This window comes from Colius striatus, chromosome 3, assembly GCF_028858725.1.
Source record: "Colius striatus isolate bColStr4 chromosome 3, bColStr4.1.hap1, whole genome shotgun sequence".
NCBI classification, from domain to species: domain Eukaryota; kingdom Metazoa; phylum Chordata; class Aves; order Coliiformes; family Coliidae; genus Colius; species Colius striatus.
In genome coordinates, this window is record NC_084761.1 from 32895776 (window position 1) to 32917459 (window position 21684).

A 21684-nucleotide genomic window follows, 5' to 3' on the forward strand; every position below is an offset into this window, starting at 1 on the left:
TCATCCAAGTCACATTGACGGAGCTTTCTGATGAGGATGTTATGGGAGACAGTGTCAAAAGCCTTGCTGAAGTCAAGGTAGATGACATTTGCTGCTCTCCTCTCATCTAGCCAGCTGGTTGTGCACTCATTGAAGGCTATAGAGTTGGTCAAACAGGATTTCCCCTTGGTGAATCCATGCTGACTCCCCTGATAACTATCTTTTCCTTCACATGTTCAGTGATAACATTCAGGATGAGTTGTTCCATCACCTTTCCAGGGATGGAGGTGAGGCTGACTGGCCTGTCGTTTCCCGGGTTGTCCTTCCTGCCCTTTTTGAAGACTGGAGTGACATTGGCCTTTCTCCAGTCCTCAGGCACCTCGCCATGATTGTTCAAAAATGATAGAGAGAGGCTTAGCAATCACATCAGCCAGCTCCCTCAACACTCTAGGATGCATCCTATCAGGACCCATTGACTTATGAGCCTTAAGCTTGGCCAACAAGTCTTTAACCTCTTCCTCTTCCACCCAGGGCAAGTCCTCTGCTGTCCTGGCCATCCTATTATCCTTGCTGGACTGGGCTTCCCAAGGTCTGGCCTTGGCCGTAAAGACTGAAGTAAAGAAGGCATTCAGTACTTTGGCCCTCTCTGCATCCTCGGTCACCAGGGCACCCTCAGCATTTAGCAGTGGGCCCACATTACCCCTCACCATCCTTTTGCTGCTGATGTACTTGAAAAATGCCTTATTACTGTCCTTAAGTTCCCTGGCTAAATTTAATTCTAGAAGGGCTCCAGCCTTCCTATTTGCACCCCTATATACCCTGGCAATGTTCCTATACTCTTCCCAAAAAGCCAGCCCCGCCTCTCATAAATGTCTGCTTTCTGCCTGAGCTGTCCCAGCAGATCCTTGCTCATCCATGGAGGCCTCCTACCTCCTTTTCCTCCTTTCTTGCGCATTGGGACACACTGATCCTGCGCTTGGAGGAAGTGGTGCTTGAAGAGTGACCAGCTCTCATGGGCATTTCTGTCTTCTAGAATCATATCCCATGAGATCCATCCAAGTAGATCTTTGAAGAGGCCAAAGTCGGCTCACCTGAAATCCAGGGTCATGGTCCTGCTTTGTGTCACAGTCCTGCTTTATGATAAGGCTGTCATCATTACCAGTTCTTCTTAGCATATCAGTTAGCAAAGAAAAGTGTTAAAAACATAACGCTCTCACCCACCACTACCTGCATGAGACTTATAAGCTTTTATCTTAATTTTTATCAGACAGCAACAACTCCAGCAGCTCCTGTGGGCCTGGCTGCTACATGCTCTTGGAGATCAATCATAGAATCATTACAGTTGGAAGAGATCTTTAAGATCATGGAGTCCAACCACTAACCTCACACTGCCACTGCTATGAGCTTGCAGCCACGTGTATCTTGAAAACCAAGCTTTTCCGCTTCTTCCTGCAACACAGCTCTAACACTATCATACCCCATTGATTCCTTTCATTTCACACAAAAGCCTTGGAAGAAGGAAGTTTTATCTGTCAGTGGATTTCAGAAAATTATACTCTGAAGCCTACTGTTAGAAATACACATAAGACGTGACCTACTATTCTCAAGTACTTTAAAAGGTAAGAAAAATCAACTTCTACCTGTATCACAGATACAACAATGGTTACATAATTTATGCAATCACTTGAGGCCAAGTGGACCTTTTATTAAATGCACTGGAGAACTCATGTAAGTTAATACTTAAAGTTTCAAGGCACTAACAGACTAGCCCATAATTTCACTCAATTACAAAATGACCATATTGAAGCCCTGGTGCTGCCTGTTGTGTTACTTTCATATGAATTGCAGACGTCTATCAGAATCAATGCAGACTGTAAATACTTCACTGAGATTGCTTCTGAGAGACTGGTATTATTTCTGTTGGGTTGTGATGAACTGAGTTTTTCTGTATTTGACAAAAATGTCTTAAATAGTGGAGGGGAAAGCAGACAACATATCATGAATTCAGGTATTAATTTTCTTACTTTTAACTACTTGGCAATGAAATCCTTAGGAAGTTTGGCACCAACTTCAGCAGGGTTAGGATTTCAGAAAGAGAGGTTACAAATTAATGGCATAGGTAAGTGCATTGCTGGCAATCAGCAAACTTACAATGATTTTTCTAAAGGAAAGATTTGGGGGTTGGACTTTTACAGGATGGTTATTGTTTTTTATCTTAATAACATTAAAACAATCTAAAGAAATGAATTGGGGACTTGGAAGACTCCTAAAGTAATGGTGGCTAACCCGAAAGTTCAGAAATCAGCATGTGAGCTGGCCTGAAAGTAGACTGCATAAAGAAAACAGGGCCTGTGAAAAGTCAGTTCAAAGCCCAGTCTAATCCCTGTACCCCAGGTAAAAATTATGGAAGCCGTTGTATTTGTGCTAGGGAGTCGTTTTTTTCTTTCCTGTGAACTTCTTGTGACTTCTCCAGCTAAGTCCTTCTGTGCTCCTTCAAAGCAGGTAGAGAAGTGGCTTAAAATTCATCCACCTATTTAAAACTTGATATATTCTTTCAGTTTCTATGTGTGGTGGTTCAGTCAGGTGTCCACCAAGTCATAAAATCACTTCCCCTCCTAAACTGCACAGGAGAGAGAGAAAAATATAACAAATGGCTTGTGAGTTGAGATAAGGACAGAGATCACTCAGCAATTAGCGTCATGCGCAAAACAGACTCAACTTGGGGAGAAAAAGGTTTGATTTATTAAAGGAACAAGAAGAACAACAGGGAGATGAGAAATAAAACTGAATCTTAAAACCCCTCCCCTCCCATCCCTCCCTCTTCCCTGGACTCTCCTTCCTTCGTCCCCAGCAGTGCAGGGGATTGGAGATGGGGGTTGCAGTCAGTGTGTTACAGATGGACTTTGCCGCTGCTTCTTCTCTGGTGGAGGCCTCTGCACACTTCCCACTGATACACTGTGGAGTCCCTCCCATGGGAGACAGTCTCTCACAAACTTCTCCATTGTGGGTGTTTCCCATGGGCACAGTTCCTTATGAACTGCTCCAGCATGGGGCCTCCCACAGGGGCAGCTCCTCACACCCTGCCCCAACATGGGTCATCCACCGGGAGAACAGTCCTTCAGGTACTGACTGCTCCTGCCTGAGTCCCTCACAGGATCACAAGTCCTGATAACAAACCTGCTCTGGTATGGGCTCCTCTCTCCCCACGGACATCCAGGTCCTGATAGGAACTTGCTCCAGGATGAGTTTTCCACAGAGTCACAGCCTCCTTCAGGCATGCACCTGCTCCGGTGTGGGGTCCTCCACAGGCTGTAAGTGGATCTCTGCTACCCAGTGGCCTCCATGGACTGCAGGGGACAAACTGCCTCACCATGGTCCTCACCATAGGTCACAGGAGAGTCTTTTTTTGAAAGCCTAAGCACCCTCCTCCCCCTCCTTCTCCCCTGACCTTGGTGTCTGCAGAGATGTTTTCACATTCTTACTCCCTGCTGCTGCTGCAGTTTTGCAACTGTGCAGCAACTTCTTCCCCTTCTCAAGTAAGTTATTCACAGCAGCATTACCTCAGATACTAATTGGCCAGGCCTGGGACAGTTGTGGGTTCCAGTTTAGAACTGACTGGCATTAGCCCTATCAGCTACAGGGGAAGCTTCTGGCAGCTCTTTGCTTAAAAAAGCCACCCCTGTAGCGCCCCCCGCTACTGAAAAACCTGTCCCAGGCAAAACACCAAGTCCACACATTGTCGCACCTTTCCACAAGCAAAAGGTTCAATCTCATCATTGCTACAGCCTTAAGGTTTTTAAATGCTGTATTATCCCTTTCAGTGACAGGGCCATTGCCATTACTAAAGATGGTGAACAAAAACAAAATTATAATTTTTTTTTGCAGTCAACTGAATATTGTGCACTTGAATAAAGACCTAAAATGTTCTCAGATCCTGAAACTCTTGCCACCAGATGGAGACAACTGTTGCATAACTGCATGAACATCAGGTTTATTTTCAAATTAATCAAACCTGCAATAACTCTCCAACAGATGGATTCCAATTCTGATTTATTAAATGAGGAGACACAGGAGAAGGTAAACTAAGACCCAAGCCTGTGAAAAGCACAGCACCCACAAATGGATACTAATCACCTCCTACTCTCATTCCCATTGAGATTATGGAGGATCTCTGAGGCTTGTGTTGACAGATTTGCAGAGCACCAAAGACATTCCTGAGTCATCTCAGGTATTCATTAATATTTGCCTAGTTCAGCAAGTCTCAATGTGATTTTAACACAGTCATCACAGAGCACCCTTACATACCTAAAGGTCATTTAAAATAAGTGTTGTATTCTTTCCGGGCAGATCTCCAACTACATATGACAGTTAACTTGTTAGGAATGTCTAATGGAGCAGTATCTGTTCATTTTACACTTACCTCCTCTTTGGTTACAGTTTCCCATCCTCTCAATGTACCCTTAACAACCATGCAAGTAGCTGAAAGATCTATTTGAAGATGATATGTACCATTAGAACCATCAAGAAAACCTCTCCTGAATTTCTCAAACCAAAACAATGCCACAAGGCAGGATGCAAAACTTTATCTACTGGAACCAAATCTGCAAAACATTACAACTACTCCCAAGCTGGAATAGGTGTAAGGAACAGGGCTGCTGTGTATCTGATGAGCCTTAGATGCATATGTATTTCCAAACTGGGCAACTCCCCACTGACCAAGAAATGCTGTGTGACTACTCCAAATTACATTAACTCCTCTAGTTCACTTAGCAAGTACCATCGAGGGGTTGATATAAATCTCTCAGGCATCTGAAAATAACTAAGCATCTGTCCACACTTCACACAGGTATGATTGATCCTCTTAGGTAAAAACTGACATACAAGAAAACACAGTTAAGAAGAGCATCTAGCTTTCAAAGGGTTTGGGTGGCTAACTCTTCCTCAGATGGAAGAGGAGCACCGGAAGTTGAAAGAGGCATATTTGATTCTTAAGTGATGCAGATATGTCTGATAATGCAGAAAGCAGAACCTAATCTACATGTAAAATAGTTAAAGCATCTCCTTTAATAGGTACTTATAAAGAGGCTGCTGTAGGAAATACATAATGTATCTATCATATTTACAATTATAAATAAAAATACTTTATTGTAAGGACTATTCTAAGTGCTAGAAGATGGCATAAGATTGCCCAAGATTACCACTGTAACATTATTAGTAATAAACTTCTGGGCTACACAAGACACTTCTGCCTCTTTCATAGATGACATTTTCTCATTTCAATCATAATTAGTCAAGATGCTCAATTTCCTTACCATTCTTAGCAAGAACTAACACGAGCTTAACTATAACCATTTGTGCAAACATCATCCCAAACTGAGACATGAAGTATTCTCCAAATTACCTTAATGTAATGTAGACATTAAAAGTAATGCCTAATCTGAATTTTAAAATACCTACTAGTGAGTTTTATGACAGTAAAATCACTACCTTAATAAAATGAGAAATGATCTTTAAGTATCAGTCTTATTTGCAAGTAAGAAATTTTAGGAATTGTCGCTTTGGTCTAGGCAAGACACAGTGATACTTGCCTCCTTGCTACCATTACTACCAAACAGTCTATGCACAATATTCCTGTTTTGCAGGCTAATCCACAACAGATTTGGCTAGTCAGAGCCAAAGACAACAGTTTCAAGACAAAACTAGCAGAGTAACCTTTGCATTGGCAAAAAGTGTTTCTGGTTTACGGACACAAAATATGATGTCCAGAAAAGACCAACAGCAATCATTCTGACTCAACACAGCACTGGTTGAGAACGGAGAATAATTTCTACACACCAAATTTACAAGATAAATAGAAAATATTCTATACAAAAAAAAAAAATCACCATTTGCTTCATTATTTTTCATAAGTCTAATATTAGAAAGATGGCTATATAAATTAGTTAATGGGAATGAAGCCCTTAATTATTGGACAAAGAAGGGAGAGGTCATCTGTATTTACAAATCAGAAAATATTAATTCTCTGTTACAAAAAACCTCCTTGAACTATCAACTATTATAAATTATACATTCAGGAAAAATAGTAATGCAGTCATATTCTTCTCTTAAAAATAGCCCATGGACTCTTATAAATTGCATCTCAAGAAGCTCTGGATGTTAGATTAGGAGAGGAAAAAAAGACTGAGATTTAGATGGATAAAGAAAAAGAAAATGTCTCCACAGGAAAAAAAAAAATCAACAAAACAACATAGAAAAATTTTAATTTCCTATGTAGTTTCTTAAGCAGGGATTGGTGAGCCAGGGGAGTGAAAAGGACGGATGAGTTGTCTGAAGAATCAACAAGCATTAGAGAATGCCAACTGCCTTTGACATAGCTTGTTACTTTCTCATGCAGTTCAACTGTTTGGTACCTTTCTCTTATCCATGTGTGGATCCAGATTGGCATTATTATGTGAGCAATGCAACCTCCCCTATGCAAACACTAAGTAACATGCAAAACTGCTAAAGGCAACTTGAAAATGTACAAACTTAAACCTGAGCACAAGGTGACCACAATCATCATCTTGGGGAATGTTCTCACCACCTGTAAAGGCAGCAAGGGAGGACTGGAACAAAGAGCGATGAGAAAGCAAACAAGAAAATTTCAGACTGTGACAGTGGGTACCAGTGAGACGTTGACGTTGGAGTCAGTATGGAACAAAAATGGAGATTCAGATATATTAATTAGTCAAATAAGTTTCATGATCTCTCTCTGGTGATGATGCCACAGTGGTCAAAAGTTACTTCCATGGCTATTATTTTCCCATCAACATGAGTTCACCTCTCTGGGACTCAGGTTCATTCACCTGAGTTTCACTTACTGGCTATTTTAGTAATTTCTCTGTCAAAGTGAATGATGTTACTGTTAGCTTTTGAAGTATTTAATCCTCATCCGTGATATGCCTTTGCCACTCTGAGTTGCATTTCGTCACGATATTCCCTTGTGCTGGCATTCAAGATTTAAATATAAGTTTTGGAAGAGAAAGGCCTTCAATTTTTTTTATGATGCAAGACAGATGCTCCAGCAAATGCTCATTCTGTGGAAGCTTACAGGCAGCTCTCTGCATTTGTTGGCTATCTTCAGACACAAAAAATAGAAGTCACTCAAGACTGCACTTTTCTTGCAAGTACGTTTTCTTGCAGCTTCTTCTTCTGTAAGCATCAGTCATGAAGAAATTACAAACTGACATTGGTTCATTGTCACTCGTTAAAATTCTTTCCAGATGAAAAAAGGACATGCTACATGGAGATCCCACCTTGAAAAGATGATGCTTAAGACCACAGGGTTTACCTATGGCAGAGGTTTACCTGTGCAGAGCTTCTAGCAGAGCTGTTTTCACAGTTTCCAAATGTGGAAAAGAGAAGAGTGGTAGTTCCAGAGAGGTACAGTCTCTAAAACTATAGAGAACTACCATGATCACCTTCTCTAACCTTCCTTGTACACATAACACCACAATTTTCCCAGAGAATGGGGTAATGGTTCCAGGATGCGACTTTTAGAGAGCTATCCAAGCCCATTCAAACAACGTTATGTTACAGGCAATCATTTAAGAAATTGCTTCTTACTACAAGCCTGAGTTTGTCTCACTTCCACTGACAACTACTGATGCTTGTTATGTCTTTGTCTATAAGAGCAATTTTTGTCTCATACCAAGTATCGTTCCCATGTCTAGCCTTCTGGTAAGAATATATACACATCCCTAGCAAGGGTCAAAGAGATTTTACCTTAGGGACTGCACTATGGAGAGACAGATAGAAAGCTGTTGGCACATTATCACAGGGAAGAATTCAGCATTGCAAACCTGAGTTCAATTTATTTAAGTAACAATCACAGAATCTTAAGAGTTGGAAGCAACCTCAAAAGATCATCTAGTCGAACCCCCCTGCCAGAGCAGGACAACCTAGAGTAGGTCACACAGGAACTTGTCCAGGTGGGTTTTGAATGTCTCCAGACAAGGAGACTCAACAAACCAACTGGGCAGCCTGTTCCAGTGCTCCATCACCCTCACAGTAAAGAAATTCTTCCTTGTATTTCTTTGGAATATCTTATGTTCCAGGTTATACCCATTGCCCCTTGTCCTATTATTGGACACAACTGAGAAGAGCCTGGTTCCGTCCTCCTCACACCCACCCTTTACATATTTGTAAACATTAATGAGATCACCCCTCAGTCTCCTCTTCTCCAAGCTGAAGAGCCCCAGCTCCCTCAGCCTTTCATCAGAAGGGAGATGCTCCGCCCTTGTCATCACCTTGTGGCCCTGCACCGAACTCTCTCCAGCAGCTCCCTAATGCAACCATTGATTCTTGCAGAAGTGTAACATTTGAGTTGAGAAGTCAGGTCTGTGCTCTAGGGGTGTATTAGTTTCTAAAGCTGGTAGAAACTGATTAAAATGTAATATATCATCAGAAAAAGGAAAGGGAAATCAAGCTGATCTGAATTTTAAATTCTGAGACATTAAATATTTACTCACATAAAATCCTTCTTCAAACTTGGAACCGTAAAATCTTTTCTGGAGAGCAAAAACTTTCCAAAACAGTTGTTTGTTGAAAATCCATTTCACTATTAAAGAAAAAGAGTTTCAATGGGAAAATTCCCAGCCAATTTTTCTAATATCCAGCAGGATGTTAGAACTCAGTCTTCTTCTGCAAAAGCATGAAAGAGCAGGATTTGCCTCTTTATGTATAATTTAGTCTTTTAAAAATTCATGAAAAAGACTTAGGAGTATTTAGCACAAAGCCATTCTAGGCATAACAAATGTGCTATGTCTGATTTGCAGTCTTCTGTTCATTAATGGCACTGCCACACTTCCCGATTGCTACTGTCCCAATCCTCCAAGTCAATCCTGAGCAACTGACAGCAGATGCTTTTTAAACCTGAGGCAGCTGCAATGAAAAAGCAACCCAAAAAGAACATAATCCTGCACTGCTTCCCCTTACAGTCAACTTTGGCTATTGTAAAGCAGTAGTCCTTGGCTATTTTTGTCAACCAGGTAAAGGGTGGGGAAAAAAGAAAAAAAAAAACCCAACTAAATCAAACAAACTAGAAGAGATGAAAAACTGAAGGAGGGAAAAAAAAGGCTGAGAAGTCCAAGGGAAAGATTTACTGGAAGTGTGGAAAGAAATTTTAAACACCATCCCCACTCTCCCCTCACCAAAAAAAAAAAAGAGAGAAAAAAAAAAATGAAGTAAAAAATGAAGAGGATAGAGGACTGAAGGAAAAGTAAGGCAAGAGAAAGACATCAAAGGCAATATTATAACATAACATAATGGATTTTACTCAGACAGCTTCTCATTTTCCAGCATGAAAAGTCCTGATACAGTATTTAGTAAAGGTATGAATTTCCTGGGCAACCAGATGGTACTTCAAACACTTGGACATATAAACAGCAAAAAGAAACCAGGCACAGAGATTACACAATCTTGTGAAAGCTGTCTCACTCAAGGAACATGATACTGGCAGGTAAAACTAGGAGACAGTGAGTGTATAATGAAAGCATAAAAGGCACGAGAGAGGACAGCGTATTCTGTACAAGAAGTAACCATGAATGGGACTGCAGCATCAGACTGTTCTGGTTTAAAGATTTTTTTAGAGCATAAACACAGACATGCCCCAGAAATATCGCCAAAGAATTAAAATTCTCTAATACAAGGACTTCTTAAAGGGCAAAGAAAAAGTAGAAATATATTTCTGTCTTCTAACAGAAAACACAGAAATGGAAAATGAAAAGAATACTAACATTTAGCTAGCATCACAGGATGTAAAAACCAGAGAGATCTTTATCAGGTACAGAACTCTTGCATAATTGGAAAATGGAAGAAATCTTTTCCAGTGAAATTTGTTAGACACACAGAGCTTTGATCGTGAGGAAATTCAATTGTTCTGCTAGTGTGACGGTAACAACTAGGTGCAAAAGCTTCTCAAGTGCTCCACAAATCCATTTAAACAAAACAATAAAACCTTATTGGGTCTGAACCCAGTCAACCCACAACATAATTCAACTATTGTTGATGCCTTTTTCATTAACTTTAGGACTAGACATATATGTTAACTAAAGATGAATCTACTTACTAGGCTCCAGAGTCCATTCTTAGTGCTGACCAGTAGTATTGTATACATTTAACACATTATAACAGTGACCATACTAGAAAGTAATTTTTTGATGACTGCAAGACCAAGTAATAAATAGAAGAGCACAGTTTAATGATGTGTGATTTCTAAAGCTGGAAGACAGATATTAATATGATGCACGATTCTCTTAAAAATACATATATTATCACGGAATGGTAGGGGTTGGAAGGGACCTTTAGAGATCATGTAGTCCAACCTCCCTGCAGAAGCAGGTTCACCTATATCAGGTCGCAATATCTGGTAAGATATTGTTAAAATGACTTGCAAAAACAGAGAATGCCGGGAAAGGAGAGTTTTGAACAGTTAAGAGGCAAGCAAAAGAGCATATAAAAATGGAGTAGCCCAAGGTGTGGAATAAGTTATGAAGAATAACATCCTATATAATTAAGCCATTGTTCAGGGACAAATAATGATGGTTCACAGACAACTACATCAGTAGGAAGGGTCTGTACTGGTAGAAGAGCATACAGAGATAACTGCTCTGTTATGGAGCACCCCAGCATCAGATTCCTCTCTCATGATAAAGGCTTCAAGATAGCATGAAATATAAATTGGTTTTAAAAAGCTATGTCTCATTAAGCACAAGGGAGCACTTGCCAACACTCCTATGCTTCTACCCATGTTCAAGGAGTACACAAGATATATTCAAAACGGGAATAAAAAGATAAACATTTTTTTTCCTTCCATTTTTAACTCAAACTGAAAAGAAGGTTAAAAAAAATGGGCTACCTTTCCAGTTTAGAGCAGGGAATATTACATATGTAAACACAGTTAAACACATCAAATTTGAGTCTGAAACTCTGACAGACCCTTAGGCTTAACAGTATAATTGAATAACACTATGATGATACTATCAGAAGCAAATGAACAGGTACTTCAGTTTATTGATGTTATTTGTAAGTCGCTCCTGAGAGGAAAAATAAATGAAAAATTATTTGAGAACACCATTGTATCTTTAAGTAGCAAAGAATCAAAGATGCTGGCTTTTCATGTTTCAATGTAGATTGGCAATAAAACAAACAAGTTAAGCTTTTCATCATCTCCTTCAGTTCTCCTCAGTCCAGTTTTCTAAGGTTCATCTCATTTTATTGAAAAGAAGACAAAAAAATAAAAAATGCCCCTGTTAAGCCTCTATTGTTAAACACAGCTCCATAGTACTGTTGTTTCAGAAGCAAACTAATCTTTACAACCTTTCACCATCTACTAGAACTCATCCATTTTTGAGCTAAAAAACATTGTTTCTACCAGGGTGGTATGTTAAACTAAATCAGTAATTTTCAGTGTATTCCGGCTGAAGGATTACTTTTAAGAGGCCTACAAAATGCACTGCAGAACCATAAGCCTATTATCGATGAGCTTCAATTCACATCAAATTCATTAGCAAACTTGTAGGTTTATGAAGCTTGGCATCCACTAATATGGGCAATGAGCCAGATAGTAGATATAAAGCTGACAGATTTAATACAGTAAAATTTAAAAGTTGAAGTTTCACCTAAGTGATTTGTGCTTTCTCCAGGTAACAGAAATTGTAGCCCATAACAGAACTGCCTTCTGAGATCACAGAATGGTAGGGGCTGGAGGGGACCTTTACAGATCATCTGGTCCAATCCCCCATAGAAGCAGGTCCACTTAAATCAGCTCATACAGGAACATGTCCAGGCAGGTCTTGAAGACCTCCAAGAAAGGAGACTCCACAATCTCCCTGGGCAGCCTGTGCCAGGGCTCCATCACCCTCACAATAAAATAGTTTTTTCTTATGTTTAAACGGAACTTTTTGTGTTCCAGATTCATCCCATTACCCCTTATCCTCTTGCTAGATACCATCGAAAAAAGGGATGTCCCTACCTCCTGACACCCACCCTTTAGATATTTGTAAATGTTAATAAGATCTCCCCTCAGTCTCCTCTTCTCCAGACTAAACAGCCCCAGTTCCTGCAGCCTTTCCTCATAAGGAAGATGCTCCAAACCCCTGATCATTGTGGTGGCTCTGTGCTGGACTCTCTCCAGAAGTTCCCTGTCCCTCTTGAGCTAAGAAGCCCAGAATTGGACACAAGACTCCAGATGAGGCCTCACCAGAGCAGAGTAAAGGGGGAGGAGAACCTCCCTTGACCTGTTTAACACACTCTTCTTGATGCATTCCAGGATGCCATTGGTCTTCTTGGCCACAAGGGCACATTGCTGGCTCATGGTTAGTTTATTATCAACCAGGACTCCTAGATCTCTCTCTGCAGAGCTGCTCTTCAGCAGTTCGTCCCCCAGTCTGTACTGGTGCATGGGGCTGTTGCTTCCCATGTGCAGGACTCTGCATTTGTCCTTGTTGAACCTCATGAGGTTCCTCTCTGCCCAACTCTCAAGCTGCTCAAGATCCTGCTGAATGGCAGCACAGCCTTCTGGGGAATCAGCCAGTCCTCTCAGTTTGGCGTCATCAGTGAACTTGCTGAGGGCACACTCTCTGCCCTCATCCAGGTTGTTGATGAAGATGTTGAACAAGACTGGCCCCAGAACCGATCCCTGTGGAACTCCACTGGCCACAGGCCTCCAACTCAATTCTGTGCCATTGATCACCACCCTCTGGGCTCTGTCATTCAGCCAGCTCTTGATCCACCTCACTGGCCACTCATCCAAGCCACACTGCCTGAGCTTTCTGATGAGGATGTTGTGGGAGACAGTGTCAAAAGCCTTGCTGAAGTCAAGGTAGATGACATTCGCTGCTCTCCCCTCATCTAGCCAGCTGGTTGTGCACTCATTGAAGGCTATCAGGTTGGTCAAACAGGATTTCCCCTTGGTGAATCCATGTTGACTCCCCTGATAACTATCTTTCCTTTCATATATTTAGTGACTCTAAATGCACCCATGAACAAGCAGGGTACTCTGGGAGCCCCTAACCCCTGCTCATCCACACTTGGGACCTGGTCAAACTGCATAGTGGTTGACATGGTCTGTCCCTCTAGATTTCTCTTCTAGAGAAACCAAAACACTATAGAATGAAATGAGGAGAGAGCTGGGCACTAATAAAGTCCTGGGTCACATCCAACTACGGAATCAAAACATATTAGAGCAAGTCTGTTTGGATATAACCAGTTACAAAATATTTTGCCTCCTCTTTCTTCTTACCATTGCCATATACTTCCCTAAATTGCATGGTACAATGGATACAGATGGTTTTAAACCTTATCCTTTAGGAGTTATGCCTCTTCAAAGGCGACTCTTTGGAAGTTATGAGAATAAAATATTATTGCAAGATACCATATTACTATTTATATCTGTTGCCTCAGCACCATTCTGCTGCTTACATAGACCTCATTTGGCTCTGAAGCACCCCAAGATTCTTTCCTTTGCATGATACTATGCAAAAAGCACTGTGACAGTGGATAGTAACACTGTACTAATGCAGGACTGCTTCCTAACGTGACAGATTACATGGACTACTCAGTCTTTTCCATATCTGATTTCTACAAGTCAATTATTGTATTGTTTGCTCCCTTCTGTACCAAAGAAGTCATCAAGTGACTAGTACTAAAACGCAACTGAAAGGGCAGAAGTGGGGCTTGTCTTGAAATGAATGCTGTTTCTGTGCAGGTTAGCTATGTAGAAGATTTTGGGAAGTAGAGAAACCGTTGAGCTATCCCTTCATAAAGATCTAACTCTTCATCAGTCTGGCTCGTCGTCTAAGGAAACAGAGGTCACTTGAAACTCAGTCATCTCACATGACAATACACTATGATCTCCATCAAACAAGTGGGGCAAAATAATGAGTTCTTTGAGTCCTTCGCTTACATGAGAAAAGTAGAAAGCATGTTCTTCTCTTACCAGGAAGAGACTCTTAAAGTGCCAATGCTTAATTAACTGTAGGTTTCTTTCCCCTTTTGCTGAAAATGTTCGTGTGATCTGTGATGCACCATGAAGAGGAGCAGCATAGAAGCATATCTGCATGGACTAGTGAGCTACAGTGGAGTTACCACACTAGCCACAGATTGCCACAGTATTCTAATAACCCAAGCTCACATACATCATATTTAAAAGACAAAATACCAATGGGATTAGAAAAAAAACCCATCACTTTATCAAAAGCAAGTCATTCTCCTAAAGACAGTATACTGAAAGGAGGTGTTCCAGATAATCAGGCAACAGTGAGAATCAGTGCTGATACAGGTTTTTTTTCTGAGGAATTTTTTCTTCTTGCTGTGTCACTTCTTACTGTAGAGATCTGAAGACAGCACTTGTATGGATATAACTTTAAACAAATGTTGTATCTAACTGAAGGGCATGCAGAAATTAACTGCTTTTGCAGTCAGTAAACTGGGAGGACCAATGCAATATCCAATGAATCAATATTTCATCACTTTGTAGGAAAAGCTGTATCTTACAACTTGGTCCAAAGTGGACTCACAGTCTTTCCACTGACTGCAATGGACTCTGAAGGAGATATACAAGCCTGTTGTGAGGTTGAAAGAAGATGTGAGGTCTAACAAGGCAAAAAGCATTTCATCTAATGGTAGAACTCAGTGCCTCAGAGATGAAGTGGCTGTCCCAAGTAGCATCAGAGACTAAGGTTATTTTGTTGCTCTAGTCCATGTAGGTCAAATTCACCCCTTTTAATTCAGTTAAAGCTAAACCAGTTACCCAACATCACTTCCCCCCTCACTTGGCATAACCGAATACATTGGCAGTAGCACTGAACCACAGCTGAAGCAGCAGGCAGAAGCGTGGCTCAAGAGGGCACACAGTGGGACAGCTTGTTGGCATCACTGTTGGCTCTGGCCAGTGCCATAAACCCTGGATTCTGATAATATTGAGAACCAGAGTTTCCAAAACCACTAAAAGCCAGACCTACATGATGGACTTAGGAGCAACTCCGACTTCCTAAGGATGGCAGCACAACCCATCCACATCTCAGTTTCATGATGGATAAGGCTCAGAGATGCACTAATCTCCATCCCCCCCCCCCCCCCCCGCCTCCCCCCCCCCCCAAATTGGTTTCTATTAGGAATGAATCCTGGGTGCCTGGAAGAGAAAATAATTATAGCAGGCCCTGAAAGCCTGAAGTCTCAAACCCTCGATTAGTTCACACTTATCCATATGTAAATTCAGCGTGAATGCTGTCAGCACATTTTCCTTATTAGAATTCAACAAAAGTTTAGGAAAGCAATTGTTTTAGTAAAGGAACAAATGTAGCTACAGTTCCTAATTAAGTCTGTAAAGAACGTAATCTTCAGCTGCAGTGTTTCATTGGCACCATCAATACAAATCTACAGAGCAGCCCAAAGCCAAAACTACTACCAACACGTCTTGAAATATGTGAAGGGCAAGACTAGATGTTGACGGTGGAACAAAAATCTGCGTACAAGGGAAGACACTATTATTGAACTGAATGTGCACAGATCAAGGTTGGCCACATTCACAGTACTGTGTGGAGGGGCACACCTGGAGTTACAGTAGGTTGGCCATGCCCTCCTCATGTAATCTGGCACATACATGCTGCACTTCAGGGCCAAAGAAGGAGGAAGGAAGCCAGAGTCATCTTAGACCACATATGAGATTCACATCTCAAAGATACAGTTGACAGTTGCTGGCAGTGTGCACGAGCCACTACAAAAAACGAGGAATGTGCCTCTCATTGAAAACAGGCGTTCAGACTCACAGCACATGACTTACAATTTGTGAATTTGTGATGGTATGCACTGGAAAAGTAGAATATGGAGAATGCAAAAATGCCCAACTCACATATGCTTTTGGTGCAAAATACTTAGGATACAATTTGCTTCACAAAATAATAATATTGATTCTGTGGGATATTCAAAACAGAATGTTACAAACTGTACTGAATACTGAAGATTTGATTTGTACCCACATATGAATCATGTGTACAGCTGCAGTTAACATCCCTGCTTAGACTCAAGCACCTGACAGGTGCCCAAGTTCGAAGTAGTCAACCTAGGTTGCTGTAAATAAGAGCTGGAAAGACTGAGTTCTCAAATCATCCTCTGGAAGGCTCCTTTACTGTAAACATTCAGAGGAAGCGTCAGGACATGTGTTACAACAGGTAGTAAGAATACTTCCAATTAATACTAAGTTACCAAATGTAGACATAGTGGCTAGAGCCTTTTGAAACTTAAGTAACAGCTACTTTGTTCTGAATAATTAAAACACGCTAATCAGCAACTCTAGTCAACATCACGGATTATTCTTCTGGAAGACAAAGAACATTGTTTATATTATTACAGTACTTTTCTACAAGAAAAGTCAACTTTGGACAAATAAAAAGCATCTGAAACAAAAATTCTAGATGCTTTTGTTCCATCTCTGGTTGAAATGTACTTAATAAAAAAACCAAAACAAAGTTTAACTCACAGTTCCTATACGATACTTCAAGCCAATAAAAATAAAGACATCAGTTTGCAAAGGTTGTAGTAGATGACACAAAAGGAAAGAGTGTCCTAGTGCAAGGATCATAGAGCTCTGCACTCCCTGTGAATGCAGATGTCACATCTCTATCTCACTCTTCTGGATGTGCAAGCAGTGACATACATGCTCCCTGAAAGCAAAGGCTTTAAACACAGTGACTGAACCGGTTCAAATCAAACACTTGATCTGTTCTGTCTGGTGTACTATAAAGAAATCCTGGAAAGCTGTATTTGAAGATTTCTACAACAAGCTACAGTATAATACCATCCTGGTTTTGACTGTGAGGTGAGGGTGTCAGTGGGGGAGGTCTACCAATCCTCCTTCAAATTCAAGAATAGTATCTTACTGCAGTTGCCTATAGATTTGAAAACCAGGAGGCATCATGACAACAAAGGGTCACTGGCACACACTGTAGCAAAACCCAGGAAATATAATTAAGCATACAGCTGTGAGGTCAGATCTTTGGCAGGAGAAAGAGAGCTTTGGGAAGAAAATGGCAAAGGCAGAGCACTATGAAGTAGCACAGTAACACGGTCAAGTGGGGAAATTAAGTACAGGGGTAGAGATAAAGAAATGAGAGTGGGGGTGTGAGGAGTGGAAAAAAAAGGGTACAAAGAGGTAACAGTAAAGGAGAGAATGGATAAGGAAAAAAAGCCTCTCTTAGGAGTAATAGTTCTTCAGTAAGGGCAGGAGCCACATCGTTACACAACAGGATATACTGTTTTCTTTATAGAAAGAGTTCATTTAAGCTTATAAGAAACCTCAAAAAAAAAATCTGTGGGAGAAAAGAAAAAAAAAAAAGGATCATCATATTTCTTTCGAATTTTAAATTGCTTTTTAGGTCATATTTCACCCTCCCCTCCTACCCCCAAGTATTTCCAGGATGGAATTTTCTTCTTCCCACTCCAGGATTTGGCGTGGGCAGAGCACCACAGATGCTGCTGAACTCAGAAACCAAGAACCTGATTCATTTTTCCCTTGAATCTTGTGCTATCATTTATACTGGGACCACGCAAACGTCAAAGGCTGTAAGTCAGAAAGATAATTTTACATGGTTTGCACATTCATTTTGTCCTGGTGTAACCATGGTACCAGAGGAAGACAAATCCGGTTCTGAATTGCTGCTAGTTTGTAAAATATTTATTTAAGAATAATTATTTTTCCTCCTGTTCCAACAGATTTACACTCTAAAACTCCTCTGAGTTTTGACTGTATGCAGAGGACAGGTTGTCCCTAAGGTAAGATCAAGAATCGCTTTTCAACTTCACATAACAAAAATCGTTAAAATGAAGACAACCTCATACAATTCCTCAGCAAAGCCCTTTAGTCTCACTGATTGTGTTCAACAAGTCCAGATTATTTTCTGCAAGTTTGCTTTCATTCCAGCCTCTGGTACAGTACAATCACACTGCTGGGTATCAATTCAGTACTCAAGAGAGTATTCTCAGAATAAATTCTAAGGAGTCATATGACATAAAAGAAGTTGCCCCCAAGATAAGTGATAGAGTGTTTGCATTTTTGAAAGCTGAGGCCACTTTCAGTAAGAAAGATTCCCCGATTACTTCATTTTAGACTTTAAAACAAATAAAAGCTTTAATATTTTAAAAGGTTAGACACATTTTTTACTCCCACTGTTTCTTAATAAAACACCATTTGTGTGGGAAACCAGTTTAGTGCATACTTTATAAACAGACAAACCATTAATTGATCCAACATGTTAGCAGTCTTAGTGAAACTCACCAGACAACAGTAAGTGATGCCTGAAGTTTTGAAACACCCTGGGCTTTACTTTAGGGTACATAAGTATGCCAACCTCCTACTACTTTATACTGCTTAGTATATAATCTGTGATACTTAAAGTACCAATAAGTGTAATCTGAACAGCCACTAAACCATGTGCAGGTTATAAAGCACAGTTTTAAGAAGCTCGAGAGGCTATGAGTTGCTTGTCTCACAGAACCAACGGACAATACTAACATCCCCCCCCCCCCCCCCCCACTAGTCCTACCAAAGAAATATCAATTTGACCAAATAAATGGTTAATCCCTTAAAGAGGCTGCACACAAGAGGTTCCAAAGGCGCTACTTTTTCATCAGCACTATTACAGCATTATAGTTAGCCAACAAATTTTGTGGCACATCCACGCTAGCTAGTTTACTGCAGAAATTTAAAATGTCATTAGAATAACATCCTGTTTTGTAGCCTGTGATTCAATTTACCTCTAACTCTGATAAGATTCAACTGGCATGAAACAGCTGGGCATGATTAGTTACTGGATGCAAACCAAACTGAGATTTCACAATAGGTGGCATTTTAGTCTCCATGGCATAGGCTGCTGGTATAAAAGACCAGTGACCCCTGGCAGAAATCTCTGTCCCTGAATATAAGTTTGTTATTAAAATATTATTTCCAGTCAAATATTTTTAACAGGAACTGTTTCTCTAGGCATAACCCAAGGTTTGGTTTGCTTCCAGTGACTGGATTTCTGCTTGGTTCTAGTTGACAAGCACACATTGAGACCCGAGCATGCAGGTGCTGACACTGTTAGCATAAACTCTTATCACAGCCTTCACCTAGGATAGTGAACCTCCCCCACCAAGACTAATGCTGGACAAAATATCACATACTCTCACCAAATCCGATACTCGTTGTTCCCACTCGATCTCACAGTTTTTACACTATCGCAGGCAAGACAGTGGACACTGTGTTCCCTACTTTATTGCATCTCCTGATAAGCCTGCACCATAAACACTTTGCTTCTGCTCTTCTAAAGGTCTCAATCACACCCTATCCCACATGGCACTTGCCAGAGGATCTTCAGGCCACAACAAAACATCGGTGCCCCATAGCGGCCTCAGGGTGTCATCCATTCCTCCGATTAGACCCAAAGTTGGCATCTCCCAAACTTTTCACCCCTGGAGCACCGGTGTGCATAGCTGCTTAGCGGCACAGCCATCCTTTGCCATGGCAGCATAGACCGATGCTCCACGGCCCCTGGGATGGGCTCTCACTGCTCGGCGAGGCCCGCAGCCCACCCTGCTCCCTGCCAGGAGGTGTGAGGACACCTTCTTCCCCAGTAGCTCCCACCTCATGGATGCAGGACGGCACAGCGGGCTGCCACAAACAGGAAAACGGAGCCCATTTGCCCCCCTAAGCCGAGACCTTGGGGAGCACAGGCAGGGGTGCCAGGGCTCACCTGCGTGGGGCATAGTGATGGTCTCGTTGGCGTTGCTGGAGCCCATGTTGTAGATGACCACGGCTGAGGCGTTCTGGGCTGCGGCGTGGCGGATCTTTTCCTTGTAGGTGCAGTTGCCCCGCGGGATGAGGGCCACCCAGCTCTTGCCCGGCGCCGGGGCGTTGAAGCGGGTGCCGGGGTCGCAGGCGTAGCGGTCGGCGGGCGAGGCGGAGAGGGCCACCTGCCCACGGGCGTCCTGCTTGGGCGACTGCTCGCCGTAGCGCCCGCACTCGCTCTTCTCGCTGCGAAGCTCGGCGGTGCCGGCCGCCGGGTCGGCGTAGGTGATGTTGACGAAGGCCGTGTACCACTCCTCCTTCTCGGCCACGGTGAAGTCCAGGCACAGCAGATGCACGAAACAAAAGGACAGCAGCCATGTTGAGAGAGCCAGGCTGCGGCACGCTTGGATCACAGACATTGCCATCTTCATCTGCCGGGCCCCCCCCACCCCGGCCGGCCCGCCCCCGCCGCCGCCGCCTGTGTGTGCGTGCGCCTGTGGCGCGCCCCGAGCAGCCGGCTCCGCGCGAGGCGGCGCTGCTCCCGCCGGGCGGGAGGGGCGAGGGCGGCAGGGGCGGGGGGCCCGGCCCTCCCCTCTGCAGCCCGCCGCCTAATTCATCCTGGGCCGTTTGCTTTCCTAGGGCTGGCCCCGTCTCCGCCCTCCCTCACCCCCCCCCCCCGCCGCTGCCGCCTATCCTTCCTCCTGCCCTTTTTGTGCGCCCTGCCCGCACGACTGCCTCCCCCGCTGCTGGCAGCGCGGCCGGGCGGGGAAGGCGCGGAGGAGCGGATTTCCACAGGCAGAAAGGCGCGGCGCCGCTGGCGCTCCGGACCCGGCCCCCGCGGCCGCCGGACCAGCCGCGCGCCCCGGGCTGCGGGGGGGCCGCCGCCTGCGCCAGGGGCGGCCGCGGCACGGCAGCGACACCTGGCGGCGGCGCGGGGTAGCCGCCGCGCCCCGCGCGAGCCCTGCCACGGCGGCTGAGGCGGCGGCGCAACGGCCGTGCCCCCGCGCAGAGCACGGAGTCCCCGAGAGCACCGAGGTGCCGTGTATTAGTACATCCGCTTCCTGGTTTTAGCTCCCTACCCAACCCGCCCCCCCTTTTTCTTTTTTCCAGTTGGCTATAAGTTAATAATAATTGTTAAAAACCCAAATGTGAATGCTGGAATGTAATTATATCCCGCAGCTCCGAGGGATCATACACACCGAATAAAGGTCTTATTAGGGATTTCTGAACGATGATGACAAGCACGTTTACCAAAATTGGGTGTGCAACTGACAGGAGCATGGAGAATGTGTAGGGTGGAACCTCAAAGAAGAACAGAACTGCGCTCTGAAAACGCTCCAACTCCACAGCCAGAAAAGAATAGTTTCTTTTTGACTCAGTGAAAGGCCAGATTTGAGGATTTTTAATGTATAAAACACCCCAGAAGCAAAAACACCCAAGACTAAAACGCCTTAGATTGGAACACTGCTACCCTCTTCTGTAACCTTCCTTGAATGACTGTAGTTGCTGCTGTAGTGCTAGTTTCATTTAGCCAGGTCAAATCAATATTCTTGATAATGTTCTGATTCTCTAAAGAAATCTTCAGAGCAAAAGTTCCAGAAAAAAACCCCCTCAAACCAAGATAAACTCCTCACAGGAAAGGTTCAAAAGAATTATAGAATTTATAGGGAAAATGACATTTTAATTGTAAAATTATGAAAAGAGTCGAAAGGAGCTTTATTGTGTTTGATCCTTATTAAGTTTTCATAGAGAGATGATGCTCCTTGTGTCTCAGAGGCAAAAATTTCCAGGTGTTATCATTTTTGTTTAGCATCTGCTTTTGTTACAGAGATTTTTTTTTTTTGTAAACAAGAACTGAGGGGATTGCTGCTGATGAGCATCTTTCTGCCTGTTCCTTCTTG

The 21684-nt window shown here is 42.7% G+C and overlaps 1 protein-coding gene across 2 annotated transcripts in view; it reads right to left on the reverse strand.

Annotated features, from left to right (window-relative positions):
- Window positions 1-20431, reverse strand: part of RNF150 (ring finger protein 150) — a 131947-nt gene extending 111516 nt beyond the window's left edge. For both annotated transcript variants that reach the window (XM_061992104.1, XM_061992103.1), the window contains exon 1: window positions 19749-20431. In XM_061992104.1, coding sequence (XP_061848088.1) covers window positions 19749-20214 — 466 coding nt within the window. In that variant the 5' untranslated portion in view covers window positions 20215-20431. The remainder of the gene's footprint in view (window positions 1-19748) is intronic.
- Between the last annotated feature and the right edge of the window lie 1253 nt (window positions 20432-21684).